Source organism: Symsagittifera roscoffensis, chromosome 6 (assembly GCF_963678635.1).
Source record: "Symsagittifera roscoffensis chromosome 6, txSymRosc1.1, whole genome shotgun sequence".
Classification (NCBI taxonomy): domain Eukaryota; kingdom Metazoa; phylum Xenacoelomorpha; order Acoela; family Convolutidae; genus Symsagittifera; species Symsagittifera roscoffensis.
Window position 1 is genome coordinate 2654140 of NC_087067.1, and position 16838 is coordinate 2670977.

The following is a 16838-nucleotide window of genomic DNA, read 5'->3' on the forward strand; positions in this document are numbered from 1 at the left end:
TAATTAATTGATAGCCTTAACTATATATCAGGTCAAAGTTTTGATGAAATGCTTGGTTTGAACTATACATAGGTTAAGAATTGCAAAATGTTGCCAGCTCTTGACCAAAGTTAGGAGTTTTTGAAAAAATCTGATTAGATTAGGATGGTTTCCGATCAAAGGTCGGTATCCTTGGACTTCGGTTTCATTCCAACCCACTGTCTCGGCTACAGATTTGTTGCCGATCGAAGCTACTTGGCCTGACTGTGAAAAAAAATGATCGATCATGGGTCTTTACAGCACGTTAAAAAATGTGTTAGAGAACCATCAGTACTCGAGGATCCTAAGCAAATAGAATTTTAAAATAAAGTTTTGTGGCGAAAGTCATTCTGATTAATTGATAGACCTAATAACTTCAGGATACAAATTTTAGTGATTATTTTCCAAAAAAAGTGTTTTTTCGCTCTTTATGGAGTATTATAGAAGAGAATTCTCAGCCAATATGTTTGAGCATCTGATTTTTGAGACAACTGACTTTGAGCCATTGGGACAGTTTTGAATTATTTCAACACCTTTTTGAAACCATTTGCGGTTTATTTTAGGAAAATAATCGTTAAGTTGGATAATTTAGGGAGGAATTCGTTCGCATGGGCCGAAATTTAGAAGTAAGTAGAAAAAAATATGTTGCTTGCGATCTTTTTGCACAAAAAATGGGCAATTGAATAAGCGATCTCAGCTAATTTGGAAAAATTGGAATCGTTAATGAGCATAAAATTTCTGTCTACCCTAAAAAACCCAAAACTGCTGATCAATGTCAATATTATGCAACATGGCCATCTGAAAGAGCCCTCATCTCTTTTCTGAATCAAAGTTAGGGGATTTAGCTGCACTTTACTCACGAAACAAAGTTATATATCCTTCACACCTTCTATATACAACAAAAATATACTTCTGACACGGAAAAGTATCATTTGAATGATGTTTGGTCAACTAAAAGCTATTCTGCAGTGGGAAAAAAACTTGGTAAATGGGCGTATTTTTCTCCATATTTTTTCTTGATATCGAAACAAGAAGGTTGAACTTTTTTTAAACAGACATGTCATATGATAATTTTTATTCAGCAAAAAAAATAATCTAAATTAACGAATCAGCAAAGTGGCGGATCTAGGTTTCTCGAGGGGGGAGGGGCGGATTTTCAAAAAAATTCGGAAATTTTTTCGACTTTTTTTAGGTCGACCAAATTGATTTTCCGAGCTCTCGCACATCACTATAGAGACCCCATTTTAACCAAATTTTCTGAAGGCGCATTTAGAAATAGAAAGCGCCTCCAGAAAAATTTTAAATTCAGTCAGCCAAAAATGGATATCTCGAAATAGTTCAAAGGGGGGACCCTTTGGATCGGCAGGGGGTCGAATCCCTGAAGGGGAGGGTGCATCCACCCCCCCCCCCCCCAAATCCGCTGGTGAATCACCAAGATATTCTTAATGGTATTAATGGTTATAATGTGAACTCAGCTATAAGTATTAGTTAAAATACACCATCCTACCTCACAAAAATTGATATTCTTTTTTTATGCAAATGAAATTGGAGCAAAGTGGTCGGAACTTTCTGTGCTATTTGCTTCCGAATTCACTACTGTTGCTTGTGCTTGCTTTTGTTTACAATTAGGTTCGTAACCGACAACTTACCATCGCCCTCATTTTGTCGACAGTGTTTTGGATGGTGTGTTGGGCACCGCAGACCGCAGTCGCTTTCTACGACAACACGATTATGGACAACTTCAACTTCGAGTACTACAACCAGACTATGTTCTATTATATCATGCAGGAGATGATGGCCTTGAGTTTCCTCTCACATGCATATGTCAGCCCTCTTCTCATTCTATTCATCTCACGCAAGTATGAAAAAAAAACTTTTCAAACTACTGGGGAGTATTATTATCCACTATATTATCCATTTTTAATCAACTAGAATTACTTTTTTTTGGAATTTTACTTTCGAGACAGACTACATAGTTTGAATGTAATCGGTTATTATCCATGAAACTCCAGTGCGGCGAGGGGAGCTCGACAAATCTAATAACAAAAAACTCGCTAAATTAGAGCGATATGTTTACAACTTTTTATTCGCAACAAAAACAACGTATCGCACAATGTGATATTGTGCGCTTCAATCAGAGTTTTTTTTGTTACATAGAGCGGCGTTTTGCGTGGTAATGAAAAAGATAATTTCAGTTGAATATATATTTATTCCAGTTGCCTATTTTCTTAACGTTTCCGAGTTGTCTTTTGTTGCGATCTGTCAGTCGTATTACGACGTGTGTGCGTTTTTTTTTGGGGGGGGGGGGGGTTGCTTCATAATCAAAAATTTCTATCAGTTGGAGTATATACGCTGCAGTGTTTCAGGTTCCAGGAGCCGTTTCGCAGATGGTGGCAAATTTCGATCATCGCTAAACTGAAAGGGGTGGAGAAAGTCTACCAGGGACCCACAGCATCTTCAACTGCGAACAGTGTGGGCACTGGGGGGACAAGGAGAGGGGGGCTCTCCGTGAATCCTAGCAGCAACAAGTCATATGATACCATAGATGGCAGATGAAGATAAAAATCCTAATCTTGTTCATTATAGCCCTTCCGAATTTTTTTTTGTACTTTGGTGAGACGCGAGATTATAGTTTTTTGTTACTAAACTGAGTTGAGACAGAACTAAAAAAGCGTGATTTTGGCTCGTTTCAAAAATAAATGACCTACAACGGAGTTTTTGAGGCTCTGTAATTAGTCAGCTCGACGGTTTGCATTTTTCGACTTCTCAAACATTGTATTTTTTTGTCAAAAATGAAACAAAATTAACGTCAAAAATCCCTCATCCTGATGTGGTAATAAAATTCATCATAAAAGTATCGCATTCCAAATGAAAATGCCAAATTTTGTTTAAGAAAAAACTGATTTAGTTTCATATCGTGCTTTATCAAGTTTCTGTTTGCAAAAACTAAATTGTTGTCGATGGGACGCTTCAAAACAATTACGGGAAGGCAAAGTACTCACAAAACTTGAGAAAAAATCGATTTTTATGTTTACAGATGAAGAAAACGAAACTCATATTTTTTCACATTTCTGTAATAATTTCTGGTTTGGTGCGAGAAAAAAGAAAAAAAATTGTATGATTGATTTGAATACAATGGTGCCTAAGAACATCTCGAAGCTTTGAGTTATTATAAGTGAGAGCGAGAAAAGTTTACAAAATCAATATAAGTTATAAAAGTTTAATGTCTAATTTTTCCACACCTTCCTTTTTTGTTAAAGTTTTTCGACGTAAAGTGCTAATAGAATCGTCGTCATCTATGGATTTGTTGAAAAATTACCAGAAACAATCGTGATTGACACTATTTAGCACTGGTCAAACTTAAATTGAAAAAAGGGTAGCGGAGGTGACCTTATTCTCAGATAGAAAAAAAAAATCAGTTTCAATAGATCAAAAGGGTTTCAATTTGAATGAAACCTCAAATTTTCAATTCTTTTCTTTGTTTTCAAGAAAATTCGCAGAGTATTGTTAGCTTTCGGACACTCAATGATCAAATAACTCAGAATTAGATTGATTGTTTTGTTATCTTAAATTTTTTTATGATAACCGATTAAAGACGGTTTGTTTTGATAGTTTGCAGTGGGTCAAAATTTACGCCGGTTATCAACATGCGCAGCGTTTTCAGATTCTTCAGTGGCGTTTTTGTTAGATTTCGGGATTGCTTTTCTAGGTCCGTTAACACACTCTAACTTAACGGCACCGCAAAGAGGTCCCTTTGGTAATGAATTCAGCGGGGCAACCGAAATTCACTACTATCCACAATCCCGAAAGGGTTAAGTTGGTGACAACTATTCTTTACTGTATTCTGTTACTTGCCCCCTTTCTATGCTGCTCTTGAGGCTGTCTCGCTGACTCTCGCTGATCGCAAGATTTTCCTCTAGTTAATAAATTCAGATAAATGTTGGTGCAAATACAGAAGGCGCTAGACGACCTGACAATAATCTAGTAATCTAATCAAAAGGAAGGGTCCGCGATCAATCAACACAATTGCAATTCTGTTTTCTCTAGATTATCCTAATTAACGAACTACTCACAGTAATTCCACTCAATCACTCAGTCCGACCTGCTAAAATTAATAATGTCACTAAAGATCACTTTTTCTTTGAGGTACTTTGACTGATCTCCTTACTTCGCGATTTCTGGTTCTCTAACCATTGAGAACCCAACTAATCTCACTACTAGTTATCTTTGTTCTCTAACTAACTGAGAACCAACTACTGTCTCTTTTTAGCAATAATTGTTCTCTAACTAACTGAAAACCAACCGTTCGCTCTCACAGCACAATTGTTCTGCCTAAGGGTAGGCTACTTGCTATTCTCTCTAATGTTTGTCTATTCGAGTTTTAGTTATAGTTATTGTTATGTCGTCCCTACAGGTCCTGATATTTACTTTGGTACCCTATTTGTAAGGTCTTGACTGAATTCTTCCTCTGACGACAATAGTCTTAAGTTCCAAGTTCATTAAGTTTCTCTAACTAAGTGTACAAATATCAAGTCTAATTTCACCTCCAAACCGAGTTGTATTTAATTAACCAATCTTACAAAGGTTCTTATTTAATTATCCCATTAGCGTTCCGACCTCCCAGGGGATGGGGAAGACGCTTTTTTATAGATTGCTAACCCATTCTAAGTATCTAAAATTCCGATGTATACTCTATTCCGATCCCGACCTTCTAGCTATCAGGGGAATGCAATTCGCTTATTAGGGGTCGAATTACGCCAAAATTGGAGATTCGAACTATTTTGGACTTCACTGTTTGTTTACTTTTCTACTCATCTTTTTGACTAAACAATCTTCATAGCACGCGCTCCCCATTAGCTTTAAAATATTGCATGCATTTACCAAGGTAAAGCTCTCAAACGCAATTTGAGTTAGGCGAAAAAAAAGATTAGGATCACCGATCCTACAGTCTTCCCTTCTAGTTTATTATCGCCCCTAATAATGCTGAAGACACAATCCAACTTTTTGCCTTTCTACTAGCTAATTTAAACCTGTTCAATATAATAACCCCAAAGTATACTCAATTTTATGTAGCTAACCTTTCTACTAAATCTAATATAAATTTCTGTTAAGCTTGCATGTATCCTAACAACAAGGTAAACGCTCCTGTCTTTTGCTCCCATTTACCAGTCTGCAAGATAATTATTACGCTGATGCCTAATCTTATACTAGTCTTTCCTAGTTTCAGTTATACAACTCCTAAAACCTGATCGCGGACCCGTCAGTCAATTCCCCCAAGACTAAAAAAAATCAACTACTAAGCACCATTTGATAAAAGGATCCTAATCAGGGGATTTGATTTTTAATAACTTTACTCTTCGTGGTGCGACCCAACGTCTTTCTTACTCAACAGAGTTAATGCTCAACAGTTACACATAAAATACTCAGGTGGAGTCGCACTTGGGTAAGTTCTAGCACTATTGATTTGGGTGACAAAATTTGTGAAAAATTAGTTTTTACTCAATTACTCGTCGATACCAAACGGAACTGGTGGCCTTCTTATTCGAAGTGGTCTACCTAAATCTGTAGTTTCACTTTCCATCACAGGTTCAACCACCACCGTCTCACCCGGAGGACTACCCCCAGCTTAGCTCGACAGATTCGTGGCATCTTCTTCACCTCTGGCTCTCATCTCCCTTTCGTCATAGGTCTTCACATTGTCGCTCTGCCGTCGCAAGACTTCTTTTAGTCCGGGAGGGCTAACTAGAGGCTCCACTACTACTCGATTTCTTCGCGACATCAATCCCACGGGTTCTAGCCATGGGCCTGGATCATGATTGAATCCCTCCCGATTGCTTGCCCAAATTGGATCGTCTTCGATATGCATTTCCGGATCCTCGAAGAAGTACGCCGACCGATATGGTGTCGGTCGCTTCCTTGCAGTAGCTTCCTCTGGTTGCCCCGTGTATTTCACATATCACTTCAGCGTGTTGAAGTGCAGGACTTTCACTTTACTGAGAGTCGATTGCTTTGCCACCTAGTAGGTCACTTCGGACATCCTGGCCATTACAACGTATGGTCCCTCCCATGGATCGAAAGTCTTCTTCGATTTGAATTTTTCTTTAGACCACACCAAATTTTTGTCACTAGTCGCATAGGGTTCCATTGAATTTTCTTTCAGTACTGATCCTTTCGTCGACTTTGATCTATCCCTAGGACTTTCCTTGCACTGCCGTGTGCATCTCGGAACTGCTCGTCTAGCCATTCCGCAAAATCATCTTTTGTCAATGGTTCATCGCGGGGTTTTGCTTAGAACAGGTCAACTGGATACTGGCACTCTTGTCCGAGCACCATACTGAACTGCATATATCCCGTTATCCGATTGATTGTCGTATTGTGCACAAAGTTCAAGTGCGGCAGAGTTGTCTCCCACGTCTATTGGTTCTCCACACAATACTTCAAAACCACTTCGGCCATCTTTGCTTTGTGCCTCCCCGTACGCTCGTGCGCTCGCGGATTGTAGGGGGAAGTCTGAGTTTTGTCAATACCCAAACGTCGGCACATCTCCTGGATCAGTTGCCTTCAAAACTCTTCCCTTGATCCGTTCGCAAAACGTTGGGAACTCCAAATGTCAGTACCCAATTCTCCACTATCTCTCGAGCCACGTCAGCTGAATCCGTTGACACCATCGGAACTGCAACTGCATACATCGTGAACAGATCCGTCATTACCAGCACATGCCTCGCTCCGGTGGTCGTCGCCATTGTCACTGGTCCCAAGATATCCACTGCCACCGTAGAGAATCTGATTCCCGGATCAAATGGGGCTTGACCCGCCGCTCGCTCTTGCTTCCCTTCTGTACTCTGGTGTGCACATTTTTGGTACCAGATTGCCTTTCTCTCAACGTCAATCCTCAACGTTGGCCACCAGAATTGTTGGCGTATCCTAGCCAGAGTCTTCTCAGCCGCAAGCTGTGCTCCGCCAATCTCCATCAAATTGAATTGGCTAAGAATTTCCTTCCGTCCCGCTACTAAAATTATCGTCCGAAGGTTTGGCATCGAGTCATCTCGCTGAAAATACTTTTTGTAGAGTATTACATCTTTAATTCTCAATTCATCCCACCTTCACCAATAGGCCAGTGCTTTGTGTCCGTACTGAATTGCCTGCTATTTTGGGATGAGATTCGTCCGCAACGACGGCATGTCAATCTTCTCGTCGCTTCTTCCTGTCCAGTGGAATACTTGGGCGAACGCTTCGTCTTCTTTCTGCATCTTTGCAATTTCAGCGGGTGTTCGTTTCCATCGAATCGTCTCGCTATCTTTGTCCGTGTTCGTCGCTGTCTCGTTAACCCTCGCCACCGTTTCCGTGTTTGTCGCTATCTCGTTAAATCTCGCAACCGTTTCCATTTTCCCCGTGGGTGTGCACCTTCGCAGTGCCTCCTCTAACGAGACTAATTCGGGGTAAACTTCACTGGTGTCGTTTTCGTCGTCCGTTGCCCAGTCAGCTTGTACCTTCTCGTCTTTCTCTTGAACCACTCTAACACATTGGTTCTCGTTTATACCCGGCCAACTTTCCGGTACCTCGTCAATCGAGCCACAATAACTCAAGCTCTCCTGAATCTGCCTTTCACACAACTGTGAATCAGTGATACTGTTCGGCTCTCTCTGTTCTCCTGGATCTGGCGGGACCTTGGGCAGTTTTCTCGGAACCAGTTTGAGAATCGCATAACGCAACGAAACCCCGGACCCTCCCGCCGATCCGTTTCACAATTTGTCACAACCAAAAATCAGACAACATCTGTACTCTTTCGTCAATTGTAGTCCCAGGACCATCTGATTCTTTAGCTCGGGAACCACTAGTGCTTCAATTTTGTCGTCAATTTCTCCTATTTTCAGATTTGTTGTGATGCATCCCTCGACATTCATTCCTCGACCGTCTGCTGTCAGTAACTGGCCCTCGTATGGCCGTATCTCTGGCTTGTCTTTAAGACTCCGAGCCACCTCACTGCGGATAAGGATAGTCGTGGCTCCAGTATCCAGTAGTGTCTCTACACACGTCCCGCCCACAAGAGCATCCGTAACTGCCCCATAGTGTCCGCAATCTACCTTATGGCTGACACCGGCACATTCGTTTTGTGTTTTCGTCTCCATTTGCACATTCGTCGTCGACTTGCACTTGTCTACTGAGGCTCTGGATAGGCGATGAAAAAATTACATCGCCTGCTCGTGTCCAATTATCGTCTCGCTCTGTATCTCCTCCTCGAATCCTTCATCGAATTTTTCTACTGTCGCGGCCTTCGGTAGTTTAAATGATTCGAGGTGTCATGAGGGCACTCCTTCACAGAGTGACCTGTCTGACCGCACTTGAAACAACTTCCCCGCGTCCCAATTTTCTTCGCGCCATAACAAGCGCTCCCGTAAGACTGCCAGTTTAAATCATTTCCAACTTGATTGTGGTCGAACAAATGCATGGGTTGCTGGGCTGTTTTTTGTGGGTAGGGAGCAGGTATAACAGAGTTAACAAACCTACCCATCATGGCCGTCATACTTTGCATCTGTGTCATTAGATCATTCTATACACTCAAAAGCTCATTGTGCCGCGAATTCTGCAACTGCATTTAAGTCGCCAGTTCGTCGTGCCGCAAACTCTGCACCTCAATTTGCGACGCCACTTCGTCCCGTCTCTGATCAGTACTCGTCTGTGTTCTTCTAAGCTCTGCTCCAGCTCGTCTGGCGCTACCTATCTCTCGATCATCGCTGGTTGATCCAGACATGAATTTGGATGCGCCATGCAGCTCTCGAATATAGTTTGACCGCCTCCCGCTGCTCGCTCTGGCAGTATTTTTCGCCAGTTCAAGGGACTGAGCTCGTGTTACTGCCTGATTGAAACTGTCAAGCTCCTCTCGTAGAAGTAACTACTGCAGTTCTTCTTCTTAGTTGCCGTCTATGAACCTCTCACAGTTTATGTCGTCTCTCGCATGCTCATTCATATTTTTGTTTGCCACGTCACCTAGCGACCTGACTTTCCTCGAGAACTCTCGCAAGCATTCCTTCTCTCCTTGCATCAGATTCTTGAACTCAGCTCTGGCTGCAGCCCGACTTTGGAATGGCATCAGCCGTCGATCCAGTTCGTCGAGCATCCTCCCTAATGTAGGCTCCGGGAAGCCATCGATTTCCTCTCTGAAATGTGCTGGCATACTCATGAACTCGTCAAGTGCCCAGCTTGTTAAGCTGGTGGGCTGCACCATCCTGGCCTTTTCATCTCCTCGCCGGTTGTCATCTACAACCCAAGCAAAATGTTTCCTCCAGTCCGTCCAACTCTGGTAATTACATGAGGGGAACCGATCAGGCCTTATCGTTCCAAACCCAAACATTCCCTGCTGCCTGTCAAGAGAGTTTGTCGCTGCCACCGCACGCTCTTCGTTATTCATCTTCTGTTCAACATGTCTCGCTCAGCACAGTACGTTTTTGTAACTACAATCCAGAATATGGCCCACCCAGGAGCGCCAATGTAGATTTCGGGGATTGCTTCTCTAGGTCCGTTCACACACGCTAACTTAAAGGCACCGCAAAGTGGTCCCTTTGGTAATGAATTCAGCGGGGCAACCGAGATTCACTACTATCCACAATCCCGAAAGGGTTAAATTGGTGGCAATTTTTACTTGCCACCTTTCTATGCTGCTTTTGAGACTGTCTCGCTCACTCTCGCCGGTCCCAAGAATTTCCAGTAGAAATTAAATTCAGATAAATATTGGTCCAAAAACAGAAGGCTCTAGATGGCCCGAATATAGTCTAGTAATCTAATCAAAAGTAAGGGTCCGCGTTCAATCAACACAATTGCAATTCTCTTTTCTATAGATTATCCTAATTAACGAACTACTCACAGTACTTCCGCTCAATCACTTAGTCCGACCTGCTAAAATTAATAGTGTCACTAAAGATCACTATTCCTTTGAGGTGATTTGACTGATCTCTTTACTTCGCGATTCCTTGTTCTCTAACAATTGAAAACCCAACTAATCTCACTACTAGTTATCTCTGTTCTCTAACTAACTGAGAACTAACTACTATCTCTTTTTAGCAATAATTCTTCTCTAACTAACTGAGAACCAACCGTTCGCTCTCACAGCACAATTGTTCTGCCTAAGGGTGGGCTACTTGCTTTTCTCTCTGATGTTTGTCTATTTGAGTTTTAGTTTTAGTTATTGTTATGTCTTCCCTACAAGTCCTGATATTGACTTTGGTACCCTTTTTATAAGGTCTTGACTGAATTCTTCCTTTGACGACAATAGTCCTAAGTTCCAATTTCATTAAGGGTATCTCTAACTAAGTGTGCAAATATCAAGTCCAATTAACCAATCTTCCCGAGGTTCTTATTTAATTATCTCTAGCGTTCTGACCCCCCAGGGGTAGGGGAAGACCCTTTTTATAGATTGCTAACTCATTCTAAGCAAATAAAATTCCGATCTATACTCTATTCCAATTCCGACCTTCTAGCTATCATGGGAACGTAATTCGCTTATTAGGGGTAGAGTTGTGCCAAAATTGGAGATTCGAACTATTTGGACTTCACTGTTTGTTTACTTTTCTTCTCATCTTATTGACTAAACAATCTTCATAGTACGCGCTCCCCATTAGCTTTAAAATACTGCATGCCTTTACCAAGGTAAAGCTCTCAAACGCAATTTGAGTTAGGCGAAAAAAAGGTTAGATCACCGATCCTACAGTTTTATCTCGAGTTTTTATTTTTTTGTGCTGTTAATCTAGTAAAGAGTACTGAGAAACACTTTTGACCATCAAAGTTTTTCGAGAAATCTTCATTCTAACAAACGCTTGCATTGAGGGCGACCAAGCTATTTCCTTGGTCTCTGATGTTTGGCCGGTTCACATCAGTTTGCTCTCATAAATCTGCCTCTACCGCATTGCAAACTTTTCCCTGGGGTTGTTTTGTTTCTTGATATAAACTATGTCTTTAAGTTTGGTAGTCTGCTTCTCGGCGTGTCTGCTCAGAAAATGTGGCGATCGAGGCAACAGATCTTCTATTTTTTGGCGTTTTGTCAAAATGCTGTCTAATCAAAGCATTCACAGTGTTGCAACCTCCTGATGTTTAAATCACTTGAAACTCGAGCCCTATCAGTCAAAAATCCACTTGGTAGATCTGGCTGATACTGTTTTGTCTGTTGGATGGGGTTGCATCCTAGTAGGAAGTATTTCAACCGAGTCACCGCAAAAACTACTTTTTGACCTTCTGATCAATATCAAATTAAACATGTTTCGCAGAAATTTAGAGAACTCGATGTTTTTTTTTCGTGGGAAAATGTCACCAAACGATTGTTCTGAAATATCTAGTGTTATTGCCTTTTCTCTTGATCAGTTTTTAAGGTTTTACAGCTGGTTTTTGAGTAAAATCACGATGTTTTTTTTTGAAACCATTTAATGTGTTCATCAGCTAACTGAAAGTTTTGGGTCCATCAATGAGCGAAAATTTTTTTGAGGCAAAGATCTGTTGCTTTGACATCCAAAAAATCCTCGAAATAAATAAAAAAAAATTTCTAACTTGTGCAATCATCCAATTACCAAACTTGAGTCCAGCAGCTGAAACTAATCAGCCCAAAAATAACAATTTTTGTGATTCTTATTGAGCTCGACTTTGCTGCTTCGAAGTTGAAACTCTTTTCTCTTAACTGTATTCATACACCTACCGAATTGATTTTTGGAGAAGCTTTAGACGACAAGATCGTCTAGGAAGATAGTCAAGCGTTTGACTTTTTCCTAAGAGATCTTCAAGCATTTTGTGAAAGAGATATTCGTGCATCTTGGACTATTACGCCTGAATAACAGGTGTTTTATGGATCTATAAAGTCCAATCTAGTGGAAAGTAGCTGAGAGATTGTTTTTTTTTTTAAAATCAAAGATTCTCTGCTGATTGTGGAAGATTTCCTCCTTGCCGCTCAAAGGCTAGTCTGTGCTCATCATCCAACAACAGGTCAATTTTCGTTAACATTTTCGTTTTTTTTCTATTGCTGAACGATTGCTGTTCCGGGGCCAAAAAACTATTAACTCATCGAACAGCTTGTGTTCAAGTGCACTCTGTCTTACAATATTCCGCCAGCAAGGCTCTGTCAGTTTTGGAAAAAATCTGGCGATTGGTGATTATAAAATTGCTTCTGATACACGGTAACATTTTATTGCATTGCTGAGAAGCAAAAACATGCTGAGTGATTTTAGTATGAACAATTAGTTGCCCTGTTTTTGTTTTTTTTTCTAGTTTTTATAAAAGAAAAAATTGATAATGTTCAAGCATTTGCAACAGATATAACAGTTTTCAGTTCGAATTTAATCGACTGTTGAGGTGTGTTACAGATTAGAAGCCTGTTTAGGTGGAGAAATGATCACAATTTACAGGTTCCTTTTTTAAATTAGTTTTCACACAAATTACTTTCAACATATTTTCATCATTTTTTTGGATGTGGTTGATTGTTATACTATAAATTATTTAGCGCTCAAACAGGGAAGAAGTTTAATTTCATCACGCAAAGTTTTATTATACTTTTTACTTTTAATGACAAATTTTGAGTTTTTTTTAACTTTTCACATCAATTATGAAACACAGAATTATCGGCCAGTTTTTTGGCAGACCAATATTGGTTATATGTTAGAAAAAATATGAATTCAGTTGGTTTTTTAAGATCAGTTTGGCTTTCGAAACGATAGGTGAACAATAGCATTGTTATTAGAAATGATGAAAAAACGGTTTCACAAGCAATCGGAAATGAATCAGTGTCCGTTTGTTGACCTTAAGAAGGCGTTTGACTCATTAGGTCAAGATCTATAATTTCAAAGTGCAATGCCTATGTATTGAAATTTCCACTTTTGGAATTAATTGACTCTTACCTCAATACCCGCAAGCAGTTTTTAGTAAGTAATTAAGCGAAGTCTGATTGAGAGGTATTGCTTTAGGGGTCTCGCAAGGCTCAGCTTTTTTCAACGATTAGCCCGGTAATGTATTTAGTTTGCTCGGCAAGGAGCGGTTGCAGTGTGAAAGAGCAGAAGCGAATTTAAGGTGAGGGGGGGGGGGGGGGGTTGCTACTATGTTAAGACTTCCATTAGTGACTGACTGACCCTAGATTTTTTTTATAATTACGCCTTTGTCGCCAAAATCTTCCAACTTTTAGGGGGGAGCGCGCAAAAAATTACAACTTTTTTTGGTCAAAATTTTTCAAAAAGTGCATTAAAACGCGGTAAAATCTAACGCCCCCCATCTACCCCCATCTACCCTTTCTCCCTCGAGAGGATCATCTTGGATCTGCCCCTGTGAAAGAGTCAGCAAGCGGTCGATACCTATACCGCTTTTGCTCAAACACGTGCCACCTATTGTATCATATGGCCAATTAGCAGCCAACTTACAAACAACTCATCAACCGCCGCAGAAAAAGAGGAGCAACCGAAAAAACACCAGCTGAAGTAACAAAATCAACAACGAATAAACAGAAGAAGCTGAAAAGATGTATGAACAAACCGCACATGAAATGCGTTCAAAACATTTTTTGCAACAAACTTCAAAATTATCACTTGGAATGTACAAAAACAAGTAAAAAAGTTTTTCGGTTTATTGGTGCGTCAATTCAACATATGCGCCTGAATATTAAGCATGAGTCCCATATTGACTTTCAGGACTTTGATCCAAATTTAAAAAAAATCAATAATTATCCCAATTTGCCCTATTGTTATATTCATGTTGCTCCTTACAAACCTGTACAATTTCATTATTGCAATTCCAAATTGAACTTCTGTTTATTCCCACCAAAAAAAAGACTGAATGCAAGTGGATGCGACAAAGTTTTCTTCGAAATTTTTTTTTTCCTTAATTTCGATCCGAGACTTTGCGGATTGCAAAAAACTACTGCGTAGAAATTGTTTTTTTTGTTTTTTTCTTCGGTTTTTCTTCAGGTTAATTACCATATATAAAACTAAAACAAAACAAAAAATCTGATTTAAAACTTTTAAAACACTCAATTCAATCTCTGTAAACTACCAAGAACACATTTGAATTTGAGACTGCAAAAAAAAGTTCTGGAAAAAAAACACTGGAAAAAAATAAAGCTGACAAATCTGGTGTCAGAATTCATGCCGTAAAGAACATTTTAGTTTTCCCGAACGATTAGGAAAATCATTTTGGCAGTTGTGATTTTTTTTTGTAGTTTTTTTTGGTTGTTTTTTTTCTTCTTTTTTGTTACTTTTGCATACAGTCGACCACCTCACTACCACAAAATTCCCAGCTTTGGTATTTTTTTACGATTTCCATTTTCGGCCGACCGATCTTAGATTTTTGTAAAAGCTCCTTCGGCGAAATATATACTTTTTACTTCTCGTTTTTAAAAACATTCTCGTTTTGATCTCGATTTTAATAATGTTCTCGTTTTGTTCTCGTTTTAATAATGTTCTCTTTTTGTTCTCGTTTTTTTTTAGTTCTCGTTTTTATTATCAAAAAAAAACTAGTTTTGATGCGGAGCGCGCGCCGAAAAAAAGGATCTTTTTGGTCAAAACTTTCCAAAACTTGCCCAAAAACGGCTCTATGGCCTGTTTTCACAAAAATTTTGTCTTCAAGTGCACAAATCTTTGTCAATTAGGGTCTCTATGCTGTTTTTAAACCCACCAGAGAGAGTCTATGTATCTTGAATTACATAACATCATTTCAAAAGTAGATCTTGATAGAACCGGAAACTAAAGCATCTAAAATTCCGATCTATACTCTATTCCAATTTCGACCTTCTAGCTATCAGGGGAACGTAATTTGCTTATTAGGGGTCGAAATGTGCCAAAATTGGAGATTCGAACTATTTTGGACTTCACTGTTTGCTTACTTTTCTACTTATCCTATTGACTAAACAATCTTCATAGTACGCGCTTCCCATTAGCTTTACAATGATGCATGCATTTACCAAGGTAAAGCTCTAAAACGCAATTTGAGTTAGGCGAAAAAAAGGTTAGGATCAGCGATCCTACAGTTTTATCTCGAGTTTTATTTTTTCCTGGAGTTGTTTTGTTTCTTGATATAAACGATGCCTTTAAGTTTGGTAGTCTGCTTTTCGGCGTGTCCGCTCAGAAAATGTGGCGATCGAGGCAACAGATCTTCTATTTTTTGGCGTTTTGTCAAAATGCTGTCTAATCAAAGCATTCACAGTGTTGCAACCTCCTGATGTTTAAATCACTTTAAACTCGAGCCCTATCAGTCAAAAATCCACTTGGTAGATCTGGCTGATACTGTTTTCGGCTGTTGGATGGGTTGCATCCTAGTAGGAAGTATTTCAACCGAGTCACCGCAAAAACTACTTTTGGACCTTCTGATCAATATCGAAGTAAACATGTTTCGCTGAAATTTAGAGAACTCGATGTTTTTTTTCGTGGGAAAATGTCACCAAACGATTGTTCTGAAATATCTAGTATTATTGTCTTTTCTCCTGATCAGTTTGTAAGGTTTTACAGCTGGCTTTTGAGTAAAATCACGATGTTTTTTGAAACCATTTAATGTGTTCATCAGCTAACTGAAAATTTTGGGTCCATCAATGAGCGAAAAATTTTTTTTGAGGCAAAGATCTGTTGCTTTGACATCCAAAAAATCCTCGAAATAAATAAAAAAGTTTCTAACTTGTGCAATCATCCAATTACTAAACTTGAATCCAGCAGTTGAAACTAATCAGCGTAAAAATAACAATTTTTGTGATTCTTATTGAGCTCGACTTTGCTGCACCGAAGATCGTCTAGGAAGATAGTCAAGCGTTTGACTCTTTCCTAAGAAATCTTCAAGCATTTTGTGAAAGAGATATTCGTGTATCTTGGACTATTACGCCTAAATAACAGGTGTTTTATGGATCTATAAAGTCCAATCTAGTGGAAAGTAGCTGAGAGATTGTTTTTTTTAAATCAAAGATTCTCTGCTGATTGTGGAAGATTTCCTCCTTGCCGCTCAAAGGGTAGTCTGTGCTCATCATCCAACAACAGGTCAATTTTCGTTAAAGTTTTCGTTTTTTTTTTCTATTGCTGAACTATTGCTGTTCCGGGGCCAAAAAAACTATTAACTCATCAAACAGCTTTGATTTAAGTGCACTCTGTCTTACAATATTCCGCCAGCAAGGCTCTGTCAGTTTTGAAAAAGATCTGGCGATTGGTGATTATAAATTTGCTTCTGAGACACGATAACATTTTATTGCCTTGTTGAGAAGCAAAAACATGCTGAAATAATTTAGTATGAACAATTAGTTCCCCTGTTTTTTTTTCTAGTATTTATAAAAGAAAAAATTGATTACATTCAAGCATTTTCAACAGATATAACAGCTTTCAGTTCAAATTTAATCGACTGTTGAGGTGTGTTACAGATTAGAAGCCTGTTTAGGTGGAAAAATGATAACAAATTTACAGGTTCCTTTTTTAAATTAGTTTTCACACAAATCACTTTCAACATATTTTCATCATTTTTTTGGATGTGGTTGATTGTTATACTATAAACTATTTAGCGCTCAAACAGGGAAGAAGTTTAATTTCATCACGCAAAGTTTTATTATACTTTTTACTTTTAATGACAAATTTTGAGTTTTTTTTAACTTTTCACATCAATTATGAAACACAGAATTATCGGCCAGTTTTTTGGCAGACCAATATTGGTTATGTTAGAAAAAATCTGGATTCAGTTTGTTTTTTAAGATCAGTTTGGCTTTCGAAACGATAGGTGAACAATAGCATTGTTATTAGAAATGATGAAAAAACGGTTTCACAAGCAATCGGAAATGAATCAGTGTCCGTTTGTTGACCTTAAGAAGACGTTTGACTCATTAGGTCAAGATC

The 16838-nt window shown here is 39.1% G+C and overlaps 2 protein-coding genes across 3 annotated transcripts in view; both read left to right on the plus strand.

The window, feature by feature from the left end:
• LOC134848439 (galanin-like G-protein coupled receptor npr-9) overlaps window positions 1-13711 on the plus strand; it is a 55329-nt gene extending 41618 nt beyond the window's left edge. Inside the window, exons 6-8 of one of the 2 annotated variants that reach the window (XM_063865898.1) lie at window positions 1648-1877; window positions 2385-2546; window positions 13392-13711. In XM_063865898.1, coding sequence (XP_063721968.1) covers window positions 1648-1877; window positions 2385-2546; window positions 13392-13464 — 465 coding nt within the window. In that variant the 3' untranslated portion in view covers window positions 13465-13711. The remainder of the gene's footprint in view (window positions 1-1647; window positions 1878-2384; window positions 2547-13391) is intronic. The other variant, XM_063865900.1, reaches the window with a different exon arrangement.
• LOC134848127 (copine-5-like) overlaps window positions 1-16838 on the plus strand; it is a 546303-nt gene that overhangs the window by 271457 nt on the left and 258008 nt on the right. The window lies entirely within an intron of this gene.